The 24,643-nt window shown below is 46.2% G+C and overlaps 1 protein-coding gene across 3 annotated transcripts in view; it reads right to left on the bottom strand.

Moving 5' to 3' along the window:
• Window positions 1–24,643, bottom strand: part of LPIN1 (lipin 1) — a 291,411-nt gene that overhangs the window by 98,850 nt on the left and 167,918 nt on the right. For all 3 annotated transcript variants that reach the window (XM_073568241.1, XM_073568239.1, XM_073568240.1), the window contains exons 2-3: window positions 5,367–5,567; window positions 114–209 (exon numbers count right to left, since the gene is read on the bottom strand). In XM_073568241.1, the coding sequence (XP_073424342.1) occupies window positions 114–209; window positions 5,367–5,567 (297 nt within the window). The remainder of the gene's footprint in view (window positions 1–113; window positions 210–5,366; window positions 5,568–24,643) is intronic.

Genomic DNA, 24,643 nt, shown 5'->3' with positions numbered 1-24,643 from the left:
TGCAGAGGACCACTCCTGATAAGCCATTCAGAATTAGGTCTTTGATCACCTTTTTATACATATGTGCTAATAGCAGCACAGCATAATAAGAGTCTTGTTTAATCTTTATTTACCTCATTATTCTCAGTTTCCTCCACGAAGAAAGCTTCTCCGTTGTCTCCAAGTTTCATGTGCAGGTCAACACACTCTCCATTGATTTCAATATCAACCTAGGACAGTAAAACATTTTCTTTAGTAAGTGTAAAGTGTTTGTGCCAAGTGTACAAGTTACATCCTACTGATAGGAGAGGTGAAAACATCCCCGTCACTGCGGTCCAACGCGAGCGATCCAGAGAACAGGGCTCTAAAGAGTCTCAATGGAGTGGAACATGTGCACCATCGCGCCATTCTCGGGGAACTCTGTGTTCGGCTATGCTATGGATAGGAGGTAATTTCCAAACTTGGTACAACCTTAACACAAGTACATTCATATGCCCATATATTCAGGAAACCAGAAAATCCTGTTAGTAGAAGACAAGGAATAAAAAGCATATGTGTCTGCATTGGGGTCATTTTACTCCCGTTATTTTCACTTCTTTAGTTTAAATAAACAGTATATTGCCCCCAAAATGCTTAAACTCTTCAATAGGAGGTGCTACAGACACTATAGAAGGACCATACAACAGGCTGACTTGCTGTGATGACCACTGGTGTAGACCAGCCTGGTGCTCATGGTGTTTACTGCCAACGAGCCGCCAGCATTTCCATACTTTGATGGAGATGACGACCATTGGTCTCCAGTACTTGGTGCACCAAGCCTAAGATTATCTTTGATTTGGGGTTATAAGTAAAGGATATAGTTTTAGCTACTAATAAGTTTTGCACTGACCATAAACAGGACGTGTGCAAAGTTGTGAGTGCCACCATTACTGGTCTCTACAGATAGTAAGACGTTCTTCAGAAATGTGTGATTTGAAGTGCACATGTCTTGAGATTAGGGGCACCTCCAAAATTATCAAATCAAGGACTAAAAGAACACTGTATTAACCAAGGAACCAATCTGAATGGGTCAACTGTATCTTGCTTAACACATTCGTTAAAGGGATTTTCCCACTGTAAGAAAGGTGGACCCCAAATGCTTTTATATATGTAACATACAATACAGAGTAGATACTCACCCTCCCCGGGTCCAGTGCTAGCTCTCCACTGCTGCTCCCATCTCGGTGTTTTGGCTACATCGGCAGGAGTCACCGAATTCAGTAACTGGCTTTAGCTGTGATATGAGCTGTCGATGCAATATCATAACTGCAAGCAAAACACAAAGACTGGACCCTACGCTGGACCCAGGGAGGAGAACCCTTCAAAGCTGGACAAACCCAATGATTTCTTAGAAGCTGACCAAAAGGCTAATGTGTATGAGGGCTTCTTGACTCTCCCTCGATAGGTCATGTTAAAGGAGAGAAGGATCAGGCAGTTTAAATTTTGTACAGTATTGATGTATTCAGGGACATATTTATCATACTTTTTTATTTTTTTACCTAACTGCGTGTTTGTGAGGCTAAAAAATAATATTTACAATTAGGTTTCAATGAAAATCTTTCACCGTGTGGCTTTTACAGACTCTGCGGAGTGCAAAATGAGTTAATTACCATAGTTAATTGAAAATCCATTGATCAGCATCTTCTGACCGGGAGTTTGTAACTCCTTTATCTGTGTTTTACCGAGCTCACTGGCGGATTCACGACTTATTCTGCAGCAAGCAATGTGCAGAGAAACAATGAGCCTATAAAAGCCAAAACACTGCAAAATAGTAAAGTTACTCATTTGCCCCAAATCCATGCATTTAAGTAGAAAACAAATTGCCCATATTTTTTTACTTAAAGTGATTTTCCCACAAAAAGTATTCAAAACTCAAAAGAGCAAGTGAAAAGAAGTTTTAAGAAGACATGCATTAAAATTGTGGGTTTTTCTTTTAAAGAAATTACATTTTTATCTGTTGTAGTGTCCTGTGTAATTTCTCCTGTGGCAGGAGTCCTGGTCTACTCTTCGTACTTCGACATTTTCTTTTACGCAGGTGCCCAAAACTGCACACAATAATCCATGTGTGACCTGCCTAGTTATTTATATGAGTGTAAAGCCAAGCTCTCAGCAGGTACTGTACATTATGTGGTTTTGGCTGCAGCTTACTGGCATTGGTTGCTTACTGTTGGGTTCACAGTCTTCCAATGTTTCTAATCTCTTTCCATTTCAGTCTTACCCAGTGTTTCACCATTTAATGAGAGTGTGCTACCAGTATAGTTATAGCAAACTAGATGGTGGCCCGATTCTAACGCATCGTGTATTCTAGAATATGTATGTAGTTTATTTATGAAGTTTTAATAATAATGCAATAATGCACCCCCCAATCCTGATATGCATGGTCCTCTCACCCCCCAATCCTGGTATGCATGATCCCCTCACCCCCCTTTCCTGGTAAGAATGGTACCCCTCCCCCCCTATCCTGGTGTGCATGGTCCCCCTCCCCCCTCCATTGCTGGTATGCATGGTCCCCTCACCCCCCCTATCCTGGTATGCATGGTCCCCCTGACCCCCCTTTCCTGGTATGCGGGGTCCCATCACCCCCCTTTCCTGGTATGCATGGTCTCGGTTAAAATAAAAAATAGTTATATACTCACCTTCCAACGGCCCGCGATCTCCACTCCACACGCCTGGCCTTGCGGTCCCAGTAATGCTTTGCGCGAAACACCGCTGACGACGTCGCACTCTCGCGAGAGTGACGTCATCTCCTGTCTAAGGCGCAGGGCATTACTAGGACCGTGAGGCCGGGGGCGTGGAGTGGAGATCGCGGGCCGTTGGAAGGTGAGTATATAACTATTTTTTATTTTAATTCTATTTTTTACAGATGCGCTGCGCCCGACTGCGCCTGCTGCTGATTGGTCGCGACCAATCGGCGGCAGGCGAAGCTTACCGTTACAAACAGCTGCGCCTGTCGCTGATTGGTCGCGGCCTGGCGGCGGTGACTGATAAGCGCCGCGGGATTTTGGTTACAGACAGACAGACAGACACAATAAGACGATTATATATATAGATCACGTAGTGCATGGCATTATAATCCTTTTATAAACTTACACCTATTAAAAATAATGCTTATTTACTTAGTTATTCGCCTTTTATCCCAGTGGTGTCCCCCAAGCATTTATTGCGTGGTCCATAGATGATAGATGCATAAAGCAGACGTTCGTGGTTATTTTTCTATTGGGTACAGTGGGATAATAGCAGCGCTCATCCAATGCATAAGCCGCAATTAACCAAGACCCCTTTATCAAAGTTGGCTAGTGGCAAGCCCCAAGTGTGAGCGTAGGTCCAAGTAAGGAGGAGGCAATGTAAAAAAATGGAGGAATGATCCGGATTACAGTTCCTCTGTAGAGAATAGAAAGTGACTATTGGTTTGACCACTTTTTCTGACCTTCATTCGTGGACAAGAGATCAGTCATCACTTTAAATATAAGTGGGCACCATGAATAGGAAAGGTGAATAACTTAATGGTAAACGTGGTTCTTCAGTGATAGAGGGAGAAAAAAGAAAGAAAACAAAGAAAATGTCATTATGCATACATTTCTAACTACCGTTAATTAAAAAATCGCACTGGTTTTGTCTATGGATGTAATCACTATAGTACGTTAAAATCGCAGCCATCTAGTTACACTGACAGAAATATGTACTAGAGAATTCATAGGACAGGAGACTGAGCATATGCAATAAGAATCTCCACTGCTGGGACCTGGAGAGGAGACCTACTGTCAAACTATCTCCAGGTCAATGCAGCCTCTCATGTAGGAAGACAGGTTGAGCAGCAGTGCGAGCAGTCTCTTCTTACCTCAACACCCATAGTATCTCCAGTATTTAATTAGATAGGTAGGGTAGACAGGAGTGTGAGCAGCCTCTTCTTACCTCAACACTCCCAAAATCTCCAATATTAGATCAGATATACAGGGTGGCCAGTAGTGTGAGCAGCGTCTTCTTACCTCAGAACTCCTGGTATCTCCAGTATTAGATCAGACAGGGTGAATAGGAGTATGAGCAGCCTCTTCTTACTTCAGTACTCCCGGTATCTCCAGTAATAGATTAGATACAAAGAGTGGCCAGCAGTGTGAGCAGCCTCTTCTTACCTCAGCACTCCAGGTATTCCCAATATTAGATCAGATAGACAGGGTGGACAGCATTGTGAGCAGCCATTTCTTACCTCAGCACTCCTGATATTTTCATTATTAAAGCAGACAGGGTGAAGAACAGCAGTGTGAGCGGCCTCTTCTTACCTCAGCGCTCATAGAATCAGATCAGATAGACAGGGTGGACAGCAGTGTGAGCAGCTTCTTCTTACCTCACCAATCCTGCGATCTCCAGTATTAGATCAGTTAGGCAGGGTAGACAGAGGTATGTAGAGGCCTCTTTTCACTTCAGCACCTCTGATATCTCCAGTATTAGATCAGATATACAGGGTGGACAACAGAGTGAGCAGCCTCTTCTTACGTCGTCACTCCTGGTATCTCTATTATTAGATCAGAATATCCACTGGAATCACATTCTAATACTCATGAATGGAGAGCTAAGAGCTTCCTACTGCACATGTTCACAGGCTCCTATAACATTCCAGGACAGGCATTTTTCAGTGTAACAAGATAACAGCCATTTTAAAGTACTGTAATGATTACCTCCCTAGAAAAGTCAGATATTTTTTTTTCCTTTATTTACTTTGTTTTCTATTCCTGGAGAACTTACTTAATTTTATTTTATTTTGTTTATGTGGAAATTGAAAAAAATAATTATAAAACATAATAAACTATAATAGAAATTTAGAATTTAAAGTGTTTTGTTCTTTTATTAGTTCTATGTACAAGACTAGAGTTCTTCCACATCCCTCAGTTACACAATACGATCCACTTCTACCTTAGTTTGTCTACAAGCACATTTTACAGTGTAAGTCATGAAGAAGGTCTCATTGTTTTTCCAATATGGAGTCTTACAAGCAATGCTCCATCGGAGAAAAGCTCTCTCGCACAACAAAGAGACTATTTTAAAAAAGCCTAATACCGCACCTGTGTACTATCATTACTAAGTTTTCCTGCTCCATCCTTTGTGGTCTCCTTGCCATCAGTTTCAGCACGAAGTGTGAGATCGGAGGTGCAACCTCAAGTTATCTTGGCTTTTAGATCCAGTGGTGCTTTCTTCAGTGGTGAGAGCCAAAATGTGCTGTGGCACCACAGAGATGGCTGATCCCTATGTCCAGCATTGCCAATGGGCTCATAGTGTGTCCACATGGAAACTATCCGATATACCTAAATGCTATTTCATAACATAAAGATATTCGGAAATGTGAAATCACTCACCACTTTCTCCCTGGAGCGCAGAACTCCCATCTTCCCAAAGCGCACGTGGAAGGGTGAACATTGTAGATTGCCGTTGGGCTGACGAATCACAATGACGTCTATGCAGCCGGACAGAGTGGCGGGGTTCAGTCCTCTGTACAGTTCCTTCACAGTCACAAATACCTGTCCAGCGAGCTGCCCCACGTAATTCATTGTTTGAGTCTGGGGAGAATAAAAGAACAAAATAGGGGAAATAAGGAGAAAAGAATAAATCATTCAGATTTCATCTAGTACTTGCCTAGACATGAGGAAAGCTGTAAGGAGCCTCACTCTTAATGTCAGATTATACAGTATATAGCCGGGAGACAGAATTCCCACAGTGCCTTCCTTGTGTAATGGAAGGCGTTGGATGAACAGCTCCTCAGAGATCCAAGTGTTGACGAGGAGAAGGCAAATTCCCAAGCGACCTTGTTCCTCACGCTAAATATAAACATCCTCAACTATCCCGGATCTTCTTCATATCTCCAGATCCCCATGTTCTACTTCTAATGTAATATCTTGAAAGGGTTGTTCAGTGAGTACAAGTTAACACCTACAGGTGATAACTCAATGACCCCACCACTCGAACCTGCACAGATTGGTAGAACTGGGAACTTTTATTCCCAATGGGGCATTTTTATCCCCATTACAAAATGGAGTGGCAAGACCATGGTTCAGAATGTTCACTGTTCCTCCATCCTAACAGTGATAAAAGTGTCTCATTCTGGTGATCAGCACAGGACCCTCACCCATCAACATGTTCTCACCTATTCTGTGGATAATTTGCTTTCACTGGACAACATGCTTTAAGCTGGCCATACATTAGAGATATTACATGGGTGTTTTCTGAAAGTTTGGTCATCCAGAGTTAATCTGTGAAGATTGTTGTCTTAGTTGACAATGCCATGGGATAAAAGGAGTATTTGGACAAAAGTTGTGGTCATGTCTTTCACTGCTAGGACACAGATCTATTATTTAGCATAAATGACTTACGGTATCAATGACGGCACCAGACAACGGATGAAAACAATCCAACAAAGCAGATTAACTTTTCAATAGATATTGGTCCTCCAGCATCTGCCACAGCTTGTGTGAGTCATGAAGGTTGGCATGCTACAGTCTAAATCGGACTTTTCAGCAGTGAAAAAAAAAACTATGTGTGGCCAAAAAAAACACATTCCTAATCAAGTCCCCGAGTAGCTTTTTTTTGTCAAGTGTCCAAGGAAATTATCACCTATCAATGTTGATCACTTGGTGGACCACACAACCTCAAGAGAAGGGCTCTGTACATTGTGTATGGCCTGCAAAGACAGCCAAAAGCAAGGTTTCAGAGCCCTTACTCCATACCAGTGGGGTCCAAGTGGTCGGACCCCCCCGAGTGACTAGTATGTTATATCTATCCAGTGGATATGTAAGAACTTGCTAAAATGGAAATAACCCTAGAAATGTTCTGCACTTCAGCTTCTTAGGTTCTGCTCACATCAAGTTTGGGCATGTGCTGAATAAATAATACATTATACCTACTGTGTATTATTTTGGGCAGTATAAGCATTGAGAGACCTACACATTACACCTGCAGGAGCTGTTATGACCTGCCGTTCTAAATCCAAATACGGTACATTAATATGGAGTTGGTCCCTTTGGAACTATAACAGCCTCCACTATTCTGCGATGGGTTTATACGAGACTTTGGAGGGATCTGCGGGAATTTTTATCCTTTTATCCAGAAGAGAATTTGACCCTGATGCTGGAGGAGAGGCTGGCCTCACAGCCTCTGTTTTAGTTTATCATTAAAGGTCCTGAATGGGGCTGAGGTCAGAGGTCTGTGTAGAGGTACCAGGTGTCAAGCCAAAATCTGACATCAATGACCGAGAAGGATAGATCATCAACATGTTAAGCCTGTAAATCCCCTTTAACTTCTTTGCTAATTGATGTATTAATAGGCAGTTGGAGCTTTATACGAGTAATCAGAAGCACTAACACATCTACACAAAGATTAAAAAAAAAATCATGCAGGATGTCTTCTCGCCACCAGAGGAAGCTTGGTGTTTTCGAGTTCAGTGTATACCTGTATACAGGAAGTCCTAACACTCCCCCTAGTGGTGGCTGAAGACAGCTATAATGTTATATTTTACAGATATGTTTATTCAGTGGGTTTGGAGTTCTGTACGAGGAAAGTAAAGTTTCGACTTATGAAAGTAATCTGAAGAAACTTTTGAATCTATTTAGGTATAAAAATAAATAAAATGGCACTCAAGGATCGAGATTCACATTAAGGGTTAATAAGTTGTGCAAATGTTCTTTTAGAGAAATCGCAAAAGAAACAGTCAAGGAAGTGTCTGCTTGCAGTACATCACCACTTCTGCTTTAGTCGTTAGGTCGGGGTCATAAATATACAGGAAAAGAAGCATCTGTCTAAAGATAAGCATTCGAAGCCACAGAAGGAGCAATTCACTATATACAGCACATAAACAATGCCCTACCAAGCAATACCAAAAATATAGATTTCATCCGGATATTAGATAAGAACAATGCACTCTATCAGGTCTCCTTAATACCGTGTACGAGGTCAATAGTATATGTGTGGGGAGACAATAATGACATTAGGTTGTGAGCCCATCAGAGCCACAAAAGTAAGGACACGTCAGCGCTCGAGAATATGGTGGTGATATATAGGCACCAAAATACTGCAGAAGGATGGATGGAAACAACGTACAATATTAGACTGCTGAAAGGGAATCTGTCAGCAGGATTTTACAGATGGAAGTAGTGCTATGGCTATGTGAAAAACTTGCCCACCCCCCCCAAAAATGAAACCTTCTTTCCGTAGAGGGAATGGGGACTCCAGCTCCTCAGGCTTACAGTATAATCCTCGTAAAGGGGCACGGACACATCAGCTTGTCAGACATTAACTGTGAAAAAATATCCGGCACTCCGCGAGTGGACTACAGTCTTCAAACTTTATTTCATGAACATAAATGTAGACAACTCAGTGGTCAAAAACCAACCCGGTTCAACCAGAAGGTCTTCATTCAACCTTCTGGTGACTGATTCGTGTTGGTTTTGACGACTGAATTGTCCTGTCTACATTTATGTTCCTGAAATAAATTTGAAGACAGTAGTCCAAACGCGGAGTGTCGGATATTTCTTCATCGTTTTATTTTTTTTTAGAGATTTGAAATACCGGTAATGTGAAACCTACAGTAGAAGACATATGCAAATCAATCTGACATAGCACTGGGGGCATAGCACCAGGAGGAAGCCGTCCAGATTCACCAACACACCCCCAGTGCATTTCCAGCTTGATTTGCATACGGCTTCTTCAGTAGATTTCTCATGACCCACATACATCAGATTTCTCAAAAAATAGTAATTTTTTTTAGGATAAGGGTGGGACGTAAGCCATACCACAATTTCAATATGTAAACATGTAGACAAGTGCCCCTTGAAGGAATTGGATCATATCCACAGTGCAGGAGATAAGGGCATGATTGCCAGTTCTCCTGTTGGTCACGAAACAAGGGGTCCAACCACTGGAACAAGTCTTAATAGATTTATGACCTAGTGCCACCATCCACCATCGATATCACCCATCCACTGACGGGGCCATACTAATCACAAGAATGAGGGTCCCTGTACCTCATTAGAATGAAAAGGTGGTCACACGTTTTAGCGACTGAGAGATGGCTGAGTACTGCGCTCATAGACATTGGAGTGGTAGTGTGCGTGCGTAACCTCTGCTCCATTGAAATGGGGGATGCACCTCATTCTTGTGAGCAGTGGGGGTCCCAGCAGTAACTATGTGGGATTGGGACAAGCACTTTTAGGGGCTCTGATTTGGGGTCTGTATTAAGGGGGTTTGAAGGTTTGTGATCTGTGTTATTAAGGGGATCTGGTCCGGTGCCTGCAAATATGTTGGAGTTCAGTGACGCGTGGAAACGCACCATTTGGGATTTTGTATATGGACCTAACATAAATGAGGTAGGAGAAGGTCGAACTTTTCTCACCCCCTTTTCAAAATTCCTATTCTCAAACTCAGCTTCCCAGTAATCAGCGACAGGTGTGCGCGGCCCAGCGGAGCTACACATCCAAGAAGTAATACAAGCGCGTTTGAAACACCCTTGTTTACACGCATCGCCAGCACTTCAGGGCTCGCCTTTGTTATTACACTGCATGAAAAGCAGTCATTGAAAAACCCGGGTCACGCGCTTCGCAGGCAGTGCAAACAAACAACTTGTTCCACTCTCCGAGAACACAGAAGTAAAGCACTGAGCGGGCAGTGAATAGAGGCTGAGGCGCACGGACTGGTCTGCCCTTACTGAAGGACCAAGGTTCTTCTAATGAAATGATGATATAATGGGATAAGCAAAACATGAATTCCTTCGGTTGTCAGGCATAGGAGATATGAAGGTTGTCAGTATTCTTTGAGAAACTGAACAGATAATATCTGCGGCAGATAACCGTACAAGACAAAATCATTTGACGCCCAACTCAGAATTTTAAAATCTGCAGATTAGCTATTTCTATTGCAGATTTTGTGCCGCAAATCTGTGGTGAATCCACTACGATGCCATCACCGGAAAAGGTGAAAAGTCAAATAAGAAAATGACGTGTTGCAATTGACGTGTCCAGTTTTTTCCCCGAGTGTCCAATTTATCAAAATGACAGTGGTTTAACTCTTTTATTGAAGTTAGAATGTGTTGTGAGGCAGTGACCGGTGGCACAGACGAGGGTCGCTATGTGTCCTCCAGGATGCGTACAGAAGTGTACTGAAGCCGCGGGAGTGCATTGCAGTCACAGGTGTAGCTGTGATTGCAATGCAAAATAAAAGTGAGTGTTGGTCTTGGGCAAGCTATTTGTCAAAGACAAATTTAAGAAAACCTGTCATGGGCTTTTATTTTTGAAGCGAGACAAGAGGATGGTTATTTTGGCGGTCCGTTTCCTTCCCGCTCGGGATTTCCATGTGGCCTACTGCCACAGGTTCCTTGTAAAATAAAAAAAAAACCTGCAGCAGAGGGTTGGGAGTGTCAGTTTTCATTTTGCAAGTGTGCAGAGCAGGAGGCTCTGCAGAGCTCAACCTGTGTGAGGCAACACAAAGCCAAGCAGAGCCAAAAGGCCTGGCACCCCTCCAGAGCCGGACTGGACATTGGGCAGTTCTGGCATTTGCCAGAGGGGCTGCCTCCTACCGTGGGACGTTCCCTCTGCAGGAGTACCTTTGATGTGGTGTCAGGACAGGAGCCGCTCAGGAGTAGGAGAAGGAGGCGCGGCCTTAACTGCTCTTTTCATGTGAGCAGCAGCAATGGGACAGGAGTCAGGAGGAAGGGCAGAGACAAACTGGACCGGGGCAGGGAGGCATTTATCTCCTAGCCATCTCCCAGATCCCGGGGTAACCATCACCTTGATGCTCTCTACTTGGCATGTACGGAATTAGTAGCATCCTCAGCTGTGGGTGTTGTAGTCCTCGGGATGCCACAGCCGCTATATAACGAGCTGACAATCAGCGGGCTGTAAACTACAACTTCCAGCATGCACAGCGCCGTGGCAGAGCTTCCAGTGATACACCCGTGTAGCCCTTCCTCGGGTGCAGCCGCTATGTGACACACTTTATATGTTAGATGAGCTCTTTAGAAAGTAGCGCTGGCAGCGGGCACTGCGGACATTGGGCTCCTCCAGGGCACTGGAGTTCTTCCAGCATCAGGGGGCACTGGAGCTGCAGGTCTTCAACTTTCTCTTCATCCTGACAATCCTGACCATCTGGCTAATTAAGAACCGTCGCTTCAGATTTCTGCATGAGACAGGCGGGGCCATGGTGTACGGTGAGTGACATCTGTAGATGGCAACCCTATGCACGGCCAGTGATGGTCCTGGGTGGATGGCATGCTGCAGTGTCCAGAACTCCATAGGTTAATTAGTGCAGGGCAGACAGGAAGAAATCCCAGAGCTGCCATCCTGCTTCCTATGTCAGGAGGGCTGTAGATGGTGTGCAGCGATCACTCCGGACTGGGACTGGGGCTGTTAGTGGCCCACACTAGGAGTCAGAACTTCTGCACACAACTTCTGACTTCATGTTAAAGGGATCATCAATCTCTGCAAATGACATCCCTTAAAAGGGTATTTTTTTCCCTTTCATACGAGTCCCCCACCCAGCGTTCAGCTGAGCACCGTGCCCCTCATTACTGATCTGATGCCCTCGGAGAGAGAAGGAAGTGGAGTCTGGACTTCCTGTGAGCCGTACCCACTCTCTGAGGAAAGCCAATCTGTACTGGGGGCACCGATCTGTAATGGGGGTACCGATCTGTACTAGGGGCACCGACCTGTACTGAGGAGCGCTGATCTGTACTCGGGATGCCGATCTGTACTGAGGAGCGCCGATCTGTACTGAGGATAACCGATCTGTACTGAGGAGAACCGATCTGTACTGAGGAGAACCGATCTGTACTGAGGAGAACCGATCTGTACTGAGGAGAACCGATCTGTACTGAGGAGAACCGATCTGTACTGAGGAGAACCGATCTGTACTGAGGAGAACCGATTTGTACTGAGGAGAACCGATCTGTACTGAGGAGAACCGATCTGTACTGAGGAGAACCGATCTGTACTGAGGAGAACCGATCTGTACTGAGGAGAACCGATCTGTACTGAGGAGAACCGATTTGTACTGAGGAGAACCGATCTGTACTGAGGAGAACCGATCTGTACTGAGGAGAACCGATCTGTACTGAGGAGAACCGATCTGTACTGAGGAGAACCGATCTGTACTGAGGAGAACCGATCTGTACTGAGGAGAACCGATCTGTACTGAGGAGCACCGATCTGTACTGAGGAGCACCGATCTGTACTGAGGAGCACCGATCTGTACTGAGGAGCGCCAATCTGTACTGGGGGGCGCTGATCTGTACGGAGGAGCGCCGATCTGTACTGGGGGTGCTGATCTGTACTGAGGAGCGCCGATCTGTGCTGAGTAGCGCCGATCTGTACTGAGGGGCGCCGGTCTGTACTGAGGAGCACCGGTCTGTACTGAGGAGCACCGGTCTGTACTGAGGAGCACCGATCTGTACTGATGAGCACCGATCTGTACTGAGGAGCGCTGATCTGTACTGGGGGCGCCGATCTGTACTGGGGGCGCCGATCTGTACTGGGGGGCGCTGATCTGTACTGAGGATTGCCGACTTATACTGGGAGTGTCGATCTGTACTGAGGAGCGCTGATCTGTACTGGGGGTGCCAATCTCTACTGGGGGGTGCTGATCTGTACTGAGGAGCGCCAATCTGTACTGGGGGTGCCGATCTACATTTACATTGCCGTGCACTAAGTTCATGTTTAGCAGCAGGTTTGTGGCTCTTTTTCAGGCTGGGGGTGCCTGCCACAATCCGCCTGAAAAAGATGTTGTGTGGACATACCCTTACATTGGATCTGCAGCCACAAAATACATGCATCCCAACATGAAAACGATCTGCCCAGTCTCGTTTTTTAAAAGGTACCTCTGCTGCTTCTATAAGGAAGGCAAGGCAGCGGTAAACTGGTTAATGCTGCACTACACATGGGCCAGTGATGTGTGCTTGCCCCCAGACTGAAACTTGCCAGCCAGTCCCCAACTTTGATAAATAAATACCGTTTATATTTCTCCCGCGGTATATGTGGCGCCCCTGAGGCTCAGTCGCCACAAAGGTACTGCACCTTGTCCTAAGGTGTAATGCCCCACCGCCTAGGTAAGTTGGGAGCTCCTTTCCACACTCCAACACTCGCATCCCACACAACAGGGTAGTTCAGCACAACCACATGTAGGTCTCTCTCTCCTCCTAGATATTAGGAGTGCCTTTGGTGGTTCCCTGCTTGGAACACTGGATGTGCTGGGAGGTGGGTGGAGTTGAGACCCATATAAAAGGTCGGGAAGGTTTAGAATTACAGGTCAGTCTGACGGGGGGTCAGGCGAGAGGAGGTCAGTCTGAAGTCAGTCTGAGGGGAGTCTGGACAGTCAGTCAGGAGAGTCTGAGGACGGGTCAGAGAGGAAGGAGATCCCTAGAAGAGGGAGAGACGAAAGAGTGCTGCAGCTGCCTCAGTGATCTGAGCCAGCTGGCACAGGAAAGGAACAAGAGAGAGAAAGACGTAGAACTGCAACCTAAGCTTCCATAAGAGAGAGAAGGATCAGTACGGCACGAAGGAGTAGAGAGAACAGAGAGGAGTTGTGGGTTGGAAGAGGAACCCTGCCAATAGGTTCTCAGCGCAAGGCCGGGGCCCGGACCCCAAGGTTGTATGGACACTTAAGGTTCTGCAGCAGACACCGATGGAGTAGTTAGCTGTAACTACACTACTCCCATCTAAGACTTGGGGCACAACAGCAAACGAATAGTGAGCCAGGACTCTGGGGAAAGGAGTCCCCGATAGAGGCTACAGCTGTCTGCCATACGAGTAGAGTTGTTAGGAACATCTGACAGGAGGAACTTCAGAGTGCCACGGTACTAGAGAGCTTCACACTAAAAGGCGCATTGGCGGAGTCGTTCAGGAAAGGTACATGGTGGCGGAGTGTTGGAGAGGAGAGCCCTGACTTGCCCGGGAGGTTGACTGAGTCTCTGCCCCGGAGGACACGGCATGGAAGCGGGCACCAGTGTGTACCACGAACTGTGAGTAAAGCGTTGAAACTGCAAGCCCTGGTGTCCTCCATTCCTTCTTGCATTCGCCAGCACTGCTACATCCCCTGCGCCGGACACTACATCATCAAAGTGTCCCCACATCTACATTGCCCTGGGACAACAGCCCTGCCTGTGGAGGGCTATACCACCATTGCTGCATCACATCATCTGTCCCAGAGGATCTGTCTGCAGCGTCGGCTTAACAACTCCCTTGCCGAACACCACAGGTGGCGTCACAAACTATTCCACTTCATTAACTACACTACAAACCATTGATTTGGGCGCCCAGGGCCACGGACCGGGTCACCGCTGCTGTGACACACTCCCCTGACACCGGCCCGGTACCGAGTACCCCACGGCCCTGGGAGGGGCGACCCATATGTTGTATTTTGAAACAAGCTCAGTAGTACAAATTTCCCATTCCCATTTTGGCCACCTCTCCTTGTAATAAATTCTGTCTTGGTTACATGTAATAAGTGACACAGATGAAAGCTGGAACCCACCACTATGTCTGTAAATCTGGTCGGTCCGGTCCGGTGGGCAGGGCTTACTGTCCGTCTCTCCCCCCCTGCTGTCTTGCTTTACGCATTTCTTTCTTGTAATACCTGCAATCACGTACTGTTACCGTGCGTGCGCAATCAAATGGCCTTTTGCCCGTGCGCAACAGTGGGCAAAGCATAAAATTAGTATTGCACATGCGCCGGCATACGCCATTACGTTCTATGGCCTGGAAGTATTGTGATGCGTTAGGGAACACACAATTTGCATCGCAATATTCCCGGGCCATTAGTTGCACGTGACTAATAATCATTTTGCTCTTACATCAGGTGATTACTGACCTATTTAAATGAGCCAATAATCAGGAAGACGCGCTCTTACAATCATACATTTCAAGATTATTGGCTCATCTAAATTGGCCATAATTCAGTGGCTTTTGGCTATGCAGGTCACAACGCAAAACACTTTGCTTGTATGCTGCTGACCTGTACTTAGACTATCAAGAGAGCAAGATTACAGTAGTGAAGTTGCAAGATGTGGGCCTGTGTTCTTAAAAATGCCAGGGCTGAATTTCAGTCCCAGTCCGGTCCTGCACCCCTCAGTGTACACAGCAGTGCAGTTGCCACAGCAACCACTCCCAGTTATGGACTATCTTGATTTCCGGCTGCGATCCGGAGGATACTATTTGTTTTCTGTTTGTGCGTACGCTGACCATTAAGGGTATGTGCACAACTTGCGGATTTGGTTGCAGATTTTTCCGTGCGAATTTGGCTGAATCCGCAGGTAAAATGACCTGCGTTTTACCTGCGGATTTAGTGCAGATTTCCTGTGGATGTTCTGCAGATTTTGTGCGGATTTCCCCTGCGTTTTTACACCTGCGGATTCCTATAATGGAAGAGGTGTAAAAACGCTGCGGATTCCGCACAAAGAATTGACATGCTGCGGAAAATAAACCGCTGCGTTTCTGCACAGAATTTTCCGCAGCATGTGCACAGCGAATTTGGTTTTCCATAGGTTTACATGGTACTGTATGGAAAACTTCTGCGGATCCGCAGGGCCAAATCTGCAACGTGTGCACATACCCTTAAAGAGACTTTGTTTTGAACTTACCTGGGTGACTGCCTGTCTGTCACACTGCACCAACCCCACTGAACTACAGTTTTCACACATGGAGTTATTTTTCGGTCAAAAACAAGTTTTCTAGTATAAACTGCTACAAGAAACCTTCCTCCTTTCAGAAGGTTTTACATTTCCTAAAGTGACTTTTAAGAGTTGTTTCAAGTGTTTTTGGAGTTTTTTTCCTGAAGCATTTGTTTTTGCAGACTTCTGATTGGACATTGCATAGTCTAACATGTTTCCCATCCGAAGATGCTTCAAAGTAGTGACATGCAATCTTTTTTTTCCCCACCGGGTTCTCTCCAAAAGGTTAAAGTGGAAGAAAAAAAGTTAAAAAGACTGAACAATGAACAAGAAAGCGGTTTTACAATCGAAATTAATAAGAACTTTTCCAAGTGTTTTTTAAGCCATTTTTCAGGTTTTTTTTCAGCGCAGGCCCAATCCAGAAAACTCCTCAATAAAATCTGTGTGAAAATAACCTTAGGCTCTGTGTACACAGTTTTTTTAGGAGTTTTTTGTAGTGGATCTGCTATAAAATCCAACCTTATAAAAAAATGGAGTCTGTCACCCCCAAAATGCAAATTAAACTGCATGAATATTTATATAAGGAACATGGCCCATCTCAAAATCATACCGGGTACTGACTGTTTAACTTAATATTTGCAGAAAAACTGCTTTTATTTGCAAATATGCAAATGAGGGCGCTGCTGTACACCCTTGACGTGGCCGATGCGTTGATGCACCGTTACGCCCTCCTATTTGCATATTAAAACCTGACCCTTATCTTGATTGACAGCGCTCTGCTGGGAAAAGCGAATGCTGTCTAAATCCAGTTCACATGTCTGCGCTTGCGCACTGATGGATTGCAGCGATCAAAATGTCAGCGCTAGTGCACACAACATGGCTGTTCTGACACCTGGTTCCTGCCTGTCGCTGGCTGGCGCTCAAGCGGCTTCAGTGAGGAGAAGGGTCTTAAAGTGAACCGACTGCGCACATCACAATGCCCTCCTCATTGAAGTCGCTCGCTTGCACTTTCGAGAGGGTCAAAATTGGAATTTTGGCGGTGATAGACTCCCTTTAAATATAATTGGAAAACAATTTGCATTCATGTCCATGAAAAATCCATTTTTTTGTTCATATGAAAAGGTTTTTTTAGCTTTTTTTTTTTAGAGTTTTCAAATAATGCCTGGTAGAAAAAAAAAAACGATAAAGTCATTTCTTGGATGCGGTTGCCGATGAAATCAGGCTATATCCAATGCACTTTCCAATCAAAAGGCTGCAAAAAACAAAACAAACGGAAAAAAATACCTCTCCCAGAACTTTTCAAAATCACATCCCGAAAAGAAAAACTCCTCCAAAAATGGAGTGTGGTGTACTAAAACATTTGCAAAAATCGTTGGTTTTGAATGCCTCAAGTAGAGTCCTAATTATAAGACCTCTGCCGATCTGGTTTTCATTGACAATTTTGTCTGCAATACTCTTTACGAGAGAAACATGTCAGGATTTTGGTTAAGAAGACACTGTATGTTCAAGATCTTCATTTTGGAGGGAACCATTGGAACGGTTGTTCTACACACGGACGTTGTCTGAACTTTGTCTTCTCATCAGATTTGATCTAAATGGTGAGTTTGATGAAAGTTTCCTGATTCCTAGCGCAGCACAGTAAGGTTAATGATCAGCTATATTGCACCATCAGAGAACATCTCAGGGACTGACATTAGCAACTAAAGTAGATGCACTCTGCCAACAGTAGTCACCACCTCCAGCCATTCATCCGAGATCGTACTACAGTATACAAGTCACCTGCTTGTCCTGAAAACGCCTTATAGTACTTATGTGTCCCAGCACATCGCCTGAAATACACCCATGTACTAAGTACACACACCTGAAGGAACACACATAATGCATGCAAACAAAGACTGCCAAGGCCCATTCTGCCAGTACACTAGTCTAATACTTTCCAATTTTCCCGAATGGACACATTGGAACTTTGAATGAGTTGGCAAATCTCCCAACGTACAAACTTTGGGGAACTTTCTTACAGAGAGGGTGCGGGAAAGAGATGTGGTATGAAAAGTTGAAAAGAAGGCAAGGTTATCGGGTCTTTTCAGAGTTTGCTGGGAGGATCGCACTTCTCTTGACTCCTGGTTCATCCTGATGTCATGGTATGCCTAGGTTACTTTAGGCAAAAACCCCGGGACCCCTGCGATGTCCCTCAGACTAGGGAAAACCCTGTCTGTCCCTCTACCCAGGGTTTACACTGAAGGTGTGCCTGCCTGAGCCTCCACCCTGTCCCTGTCTCCTGTCCAGCCCTAAGCTGAACCCACCACCCTCCACCCAGTGAGGGGACCAGACACCAGACCCCACAAATACGTATGGACAGGGGTAAAAGAAACACCACACAGTTAATACACAAGGGAATACAATAATGTGCAAGGGCAACCAAATATATATATAACAGATTGGAGAAAGAACCACTGAGGGATATACTGCACCAGATATCAGACGCTCCAACACCACCACTGCTGACCGGTATTGCTAGCACTAGGCTAAAGCTATAGTCGGCGACGCCCATAGTCAGGACGAACTATTTAAAGACCAAGGGCGTGGCCCAGCCCTCAGCCAGCATGACAACCTGGTTAACCCTATCCCGACTGGAACAGAATACCCAACAGGGTATTACCGCTGTCTGCCGGACACCCTGGTGTGAACAGTGTCCGACATGACAGTACCCCGCCTTCTACGAGGGACCTCCGGAACCTCACCATGTCGAGGACCTGGCTTGTCCGGATGGCGACGATGGAACATAGTAACCAGTCGATCAGCATGAATGTCAGAGGCCGGCACCCATGTCCTCTCCTCAGGACCATAGCCACGCCAGTGGACCAGGTACTGTAGAGTGCGACGCACAACCCTAGAGTCCACCACTTTGGACACCTCAAATTCCAACGCGCCATCCACCAAGACGGGAGGTGGTGGCCCGGGGGAACCATCCACCAAACCCACGACCTTCTTTAGCAATGCTTTGTGAAATACATTATGAATCTTATACACAGCCGGCAACTCCAAACGAAATGCCACTGGGTTGATCACTGCGGAGATTCTAAATGGGCCAATGAACCTGGGACCCAACTTAAGTGACGGTATCTTGAGCTTAATGTTCCTAGTAGATAACCACACTCAATCTCCCACACACAGGTCCGGACCTGGCACACGTCTGCAGTCAGCCACCCGTTTGTACCTGGAACCCACCTTCAACAAGCGCTGCTTGACTCTCCTCCACACAGATGACAATTGAGCTCCCAACTGGTCCTCTTCAGGGACGCCAACTGAGCACCCCTGACGCAAGGTGCAAAATTGAGGATGTTGACCATACACACAAAAAAAAGGAGATTCCCCAGACGATTCCTGGCAATGGTTGTTTATTGCGAATTCTGCCAGAGGAAGAAACGCTGACCACTCTTCCTGATTGTCGGAAATAAAGCAGCGCAAGTATTGCTCCAGGTTTTGGTTCATCCGCTCAGTCTGTCCATTCGACTGAGGGTGGAAAGCCGATGAATGAGATAATTTGATTCCAAGGCGAGAACAAAAAGCTCTCCAAAACTTTGCCACAAACTGCGTACCTCGATCAGACACAATGTCAGACGGGACACCATGAAGTCTGACCACCTCGCGAATAAATATCTGAGCAAGAGTCTTAGCATTGGGCAAAGACGGTAAAGCAACGAAATGTGACATTTTGGAGAACCTATCAACAATTACCAAAATGACCGAGTTCCCTGCCGAGGCGGGCAAGTCAGTAATAAAATCCATGGAAATCTCAGTCCATGGCTTACTGGGCACCCCGAGAGGCTGCAAGCTACCAGCGGGACGGGAACGAGGAGTCTTGGCCCGTGCGCACGTGGTACAGGCAGCCACATATGAGGCCACATCCTGCCGGATTTTAGGCCACCAAAAACGACGCGATACCAGTTCCAGAGTGCTCTTAACCCCTGGATGACCTGCCAGTACCGTGTCGTGATGTTCGCCCAACACTCTAGAGCGTAGATGTAGCGGCACAAAAGATTTATTAGCAGGCAACCCCGGCGGTACCACCTCCTGAGCCTCCTCAATCTCTGTCGTGATGGCAGATACCACCACACCCTTTTGGAGAATAGTCACCGGCTCTTCACATAACTCTCCACCCGGAAAACACCTGGATAAAGCGTCTGCCTTAACATTCTTCGACCCAGGTCGATAGGTAACAATGAAGTTGAACCGGGTGAAGAATAATGCCCAGCGAGCCTGTCTGGAGGACAGGCGCTTAGCAGATTCTAAATAAAGCAAATTCTTATGGTCGGTTATCACAGTAATCTGATGAACAGCCCCCTCCAAGAAGTGTCGCCACTCCTCAAATGCCAATTTGATGGCCAATAGTTCCCTGTTGCCAATATCATAATTACGCTCCGCAGGCGACAGCTTCTTGGAGAAGAAGGCACGCGGATGCAACTTGGCCCAAGAAGGGCCCTGAGACAGTACAGCCCCCACTCCAACCTCCGACGCATCCACCTCCACGACAAACGGTAAGGAGACATCGGGCTGCACCAGAATGGGCGCTGAGGCAAAACTATTCTTGAGGAATTCAAACGCCTGTACCGCAGGCTCAGACCAGTCAGAAAAGTCGGTACTAGTGTTGAGCATTCCGATACCGCAAGTATCGGGTATCGGCCGATACTTGCTGTATCGGAATTCCGATATCGACTTCCGATATTTTTTCAATATCGGAATTCGGCATCGGAATCGGAAGTTCAGTTGATTGACGGCCTGACGTCATCATGATGCGCGGTGTGTGCGCATCATGATGCGCCGTCATTTCGGGCCTTCCGGGGGTCTCTGCCGGCCTGCCGGGGGGCTGTGCCGGCCTGCCGGGGGGCTGTGTGGACTGCCCGGGGTCTCTGCCGGCCTGCCGGGGGGCTGTGCCGGCCTGCCGGTGGTCTGTGCACCCTGTGGGGGTCTGTACCGGCCTGCCGGGGGGCTGTGCCGGCCTGCCGGGGGGCTGTGCCGGCCTGCCGGGGGGCTGTGCTGATGTCCGGGGGTCTGTGCAAGCATCGTCCGATGGGACTACAAGTCCCATCTGGCGATGCCTGCTACCATGACAGTGATTGACACATTAGCCAATGATGGGACAGTAGTAGTCCCATCATCCGGCTAATGTGTAAAATGTTAAAAAAAAAAAAAAAAATACTACATACATACTACATGCATGCTACATACATATTACATGCTACATACATACTACATATATACTACATACATGCTACATACATACTACATGCTACATACATACTACATATATACTACATACATACTACATATATACTACATGCATGCTACATACATGCTACATACATACTGCATGCTACATACATACTACATACATACTACATACATACTACATGCATGCTACATACATACTACATATATACTACATGCTACATACATACTACATATATACTACATACATACTACATACATGCTACATACATACTGCATGCTACATACATACTACATACATACCACATATATACTACATACATACAATACATTCATACAATACATACATAGACATACAGTACATATAACATAGAGTAACATACTTACCAATACTTGTCACATTGTTCCCCGAAGCCATTGTCTTTCCGGAATAAATATTAACATAACAAACCACAAAAATACTCACCCACGATCCGAAGCAGTCCACGAGTGTGTCCCACGACGATCTTGGGTAGAGAACGGCAGCATCAGATGATGCTGCCGTTCTCTACGGGCTGCAGGAATCCAATGACGGAAGGTAGGTATCCTTCCGCACTGTATTCCTCCGCCACTTAAAAAAAAAAAAAGTCCCTAGTCTCACTTTATGCCATTGCTGTGTGGGAAATTCCCACGCAGCAATGGCATAAAGTGAGACTAGGGACTTTTTTTTTTAAGTGGCGGAGGAATACAGTGCGGAAGGATACCTACCTTCCGTCATTGGATTCCTGCAGCCCGTAGAGAACGGCAGCATCATCTGATGCTGCCGTTCTCTACCCAAGATCGTCGTGGGACACACTCGTGGACTGCTTCGGATCGTGGGTGAGTATTTTTGTGGTTTGTTATGTTAATATTTATTCCGGAAAGACAATGGCTTCGGGGAACAATGTGACAAGTATTGGTAAGTATGTTACTCTATGTTATATGTACTGTATGTCTATGTATGTATTGTATGAATGTATTGTATGTATGTAGTATATATGTGGTATGTATGTAGCATGTAGTATGTATGTAGCATGCATGTAGTATATATGTAGTATGTATGTAGCATGTAGTATGCATGTAGTATGTATGTAGTATGTATGTGGTATGTATGTAGCATGTAGCATGCATGTAGTATGTATGTAGTATATATGTGGTATGTATGTAGCATGCAGTATGTATGTAGCATGCATGTAGTATATATGTAGTATGTATGTTGCATGTAGTATGAATGTAGCATGTATGTAGTATGTAGTATGAATGTAGCATGTATGTAGTATGCATGTTGTATGTATGTAGCATGTAATTTTTTTTTTTTTTTTTTTACATTTAACACATTAGCCGGATGATGGGACTACTACTGTCCCATCATTGGCTAATGTGTCAATCACTGTCATGGTAGCAGGCATCGCCCGATGGGACTTGTAGTCCCATCGGACGATGCCTGCACAGACCCCCGGAGCCTGCACAGACCACCGGCAGGCCGGCACAGCCCCCCGGCAGGCCGGCACAGCCCCCCGGAGCCTGCACAGCCCCCCGGCAGGCCGGCACAGCCCCCCGGAGCCTGCACAGACCACCGGCAGGCCGGCACAGACCACCGGAGCCTGCACAGACCCCCTGGCAGGCCGGCACAGCCCCCCGAAAGGCCCGTACAGACCCCAGAGAGGCTGTACAAGGGCAGGAAAGGGTTTTTCTTATTCCGATACCGGAAGTCCCATAGACTTGAATGGGACTTCCGGTATCGGAATCGGCGATACCGATACTTTTTTTAAAGATCGGCCGATACCATCCGATACGATACTTTGAAGTATCGGACGGTATCGCTCAACTCTAGTCGGTACCCTTCTTAGTCATGTCAGTCAGTGGTTTGGCAATCATAGAGAAGTTCTTAATAAATTTCCTATAGTAATTGGAGAAGCCAAGAAATCGCTGAAGCGCCTTAAGATTATCAGGCCGATCCCAATGTAGTACCGCCTGCACCTTTGCGGTGTCCATCTTAAAACCTGAGGCGGAGATTATATAACCCAAGAACGGTAGCTCCTGTACGAAAAACACACATTTTTCAAGCTTGACATAGAGCCTGTTCTCTCTGAGCAACTGCAGAACCTGTCTAACATGCTCTATATGTGTATCATGGTCGCGAGAGAAAATGAGGATGTCGTCAAGATAAATTATAACAAACCTCCCCAACAACTGAGAGAAGACATCATTAATGAAGTGTTGAAAGACCGCCGGTGCCATAGTCAACCCAAACGGCATTACCAAACTCTCAAAGTGACCCTCAGGGGTATTGAACGCTGTCTTCCACTCATCCCCCTGACGGACTCTTATAAGATTGTACGCCCCCCTGAGGTCCAGTTTGGAGAACCACCTGGCACCAACCACTTGGTTGAATAAATCGGGTATAAGTGGCATAGGGTAAGGATCACGGACCGTAATCTGGTTGAGTTCTCTGAAATCCAGACACGGGCGTAAACCGCCATCCTTCTTTTTAACAAAGAAGAAGCCAGCAGCCAGAGGAGAAGAGGAAGGTCTAATATGACCCTTGCTCAGGCTATCCTCAATGTATTCCTTGAGAGCTAGCCTCTCGGGACCTGAGATATTAAACATTCTAGCTTTAGGTAACTTGGCCCCTGGTTTCAACCTAATAGCACAGTCATAGGGGCGATGCGGTGGTAGTTCCGAACAACCCTTCTCAGAAAATACATCCGCATAATCCAGCAACGGCTCCGGGATACTGGGGGTCAAAGCGGAAATACATGTAGCCAGGCACCTCTCCTGACACTCCCTGCTCCACTGAATTATGTCCTGGGTCTTCCAATCAATAACAGGATTATGCATTGACAACCATGGAAAGCCCAGAACCATCTGAGCCGGTAAGTTACTAAGCACCTTACAAGTTACCCGCTCTGAGTGTAATACTCCGATGTGGAGTTGTATATCCAACACACACTCTGTGATCTCCCCTTGAGACAACGGGGAAGCATTGATGGTAACCACCCGGATGGGGTTCGGCAATTTCTCCACCGGAAATCCCGCTGTATGCGCGAACCTCTCATCAATGAGATTGGCAGCTGAGCCACTATCAATAAATACTGTAATAGAGAGCATTTGCCCCCCAAGTACCACCCTAGCAGGGAGTATACACTGGGAAACCATGACGGAGGATACACAAAGGCTCAGACTAGACTCCTCCAAACCCTCTGAGCCTATCAGTTTTCCGCCGGCGCGCCCTTCTTAGGTACCAGGGGGCAAGCGTTAATAAAATGTCCTCCTTTGCCACAAAAAAAACAGAGCCCCTGCCTTCTGTGCCAAGGACGTTTAGGCTTGTTACTCGGTGACTGTGCTATACCAGCGATCTGCATGGGTTCCACGGATTCACCCGCGGCAACCTCACCGACCACTCCCCCACCTCCTGGAGGCAACGAAACCAGCGCCCCCTGACGGAGACGTCGGTCTATGCGTACTACAAGTGCCATCGCAGCCTCCAGAGAGGCGGGAGTCTCGTACATTAGGAGAATCTGTTTAACCCTTCCAGAAACCCCATGCAAAAATTGACTTCTAAGCGCAGGGTCATTCCACTGCGTGTCCACCGCCCAGCGCCGGAATTCCGTGCAGTAATCCTCAGCTGGTCGATCACCCTGTAGCAGTGAGCGTATCTTAGATTCTGCTAAGTTTAATCTATCCGGATCGTCATAGATCAAACCCAGAGCAGAGAAAAAAAAATCTACAGATTCAAATGCC

This window comes from Dendrobates tinctorius, unplaced genomic scaffold (genome assembly GCF_039654945.1).
Source record: "Dendrobates tinctorius isolate UK_male_01 unplaced genomic scaffold, ASM3965494v1 ptg000021l, whole genome shotgun sequence".
NCBI classification, from domain to species: domain Eukaryota; kingdom Metazoa; phylum Chordata; class Amphibia; order Anura; family Dendrobatidae; genus Dendrobates; species Dendrobates tinctorius.
Note: the sequence above shows the minus strand (reverse complement) of the source record. Positions and strands in the feature narration are given on the sequence as shown.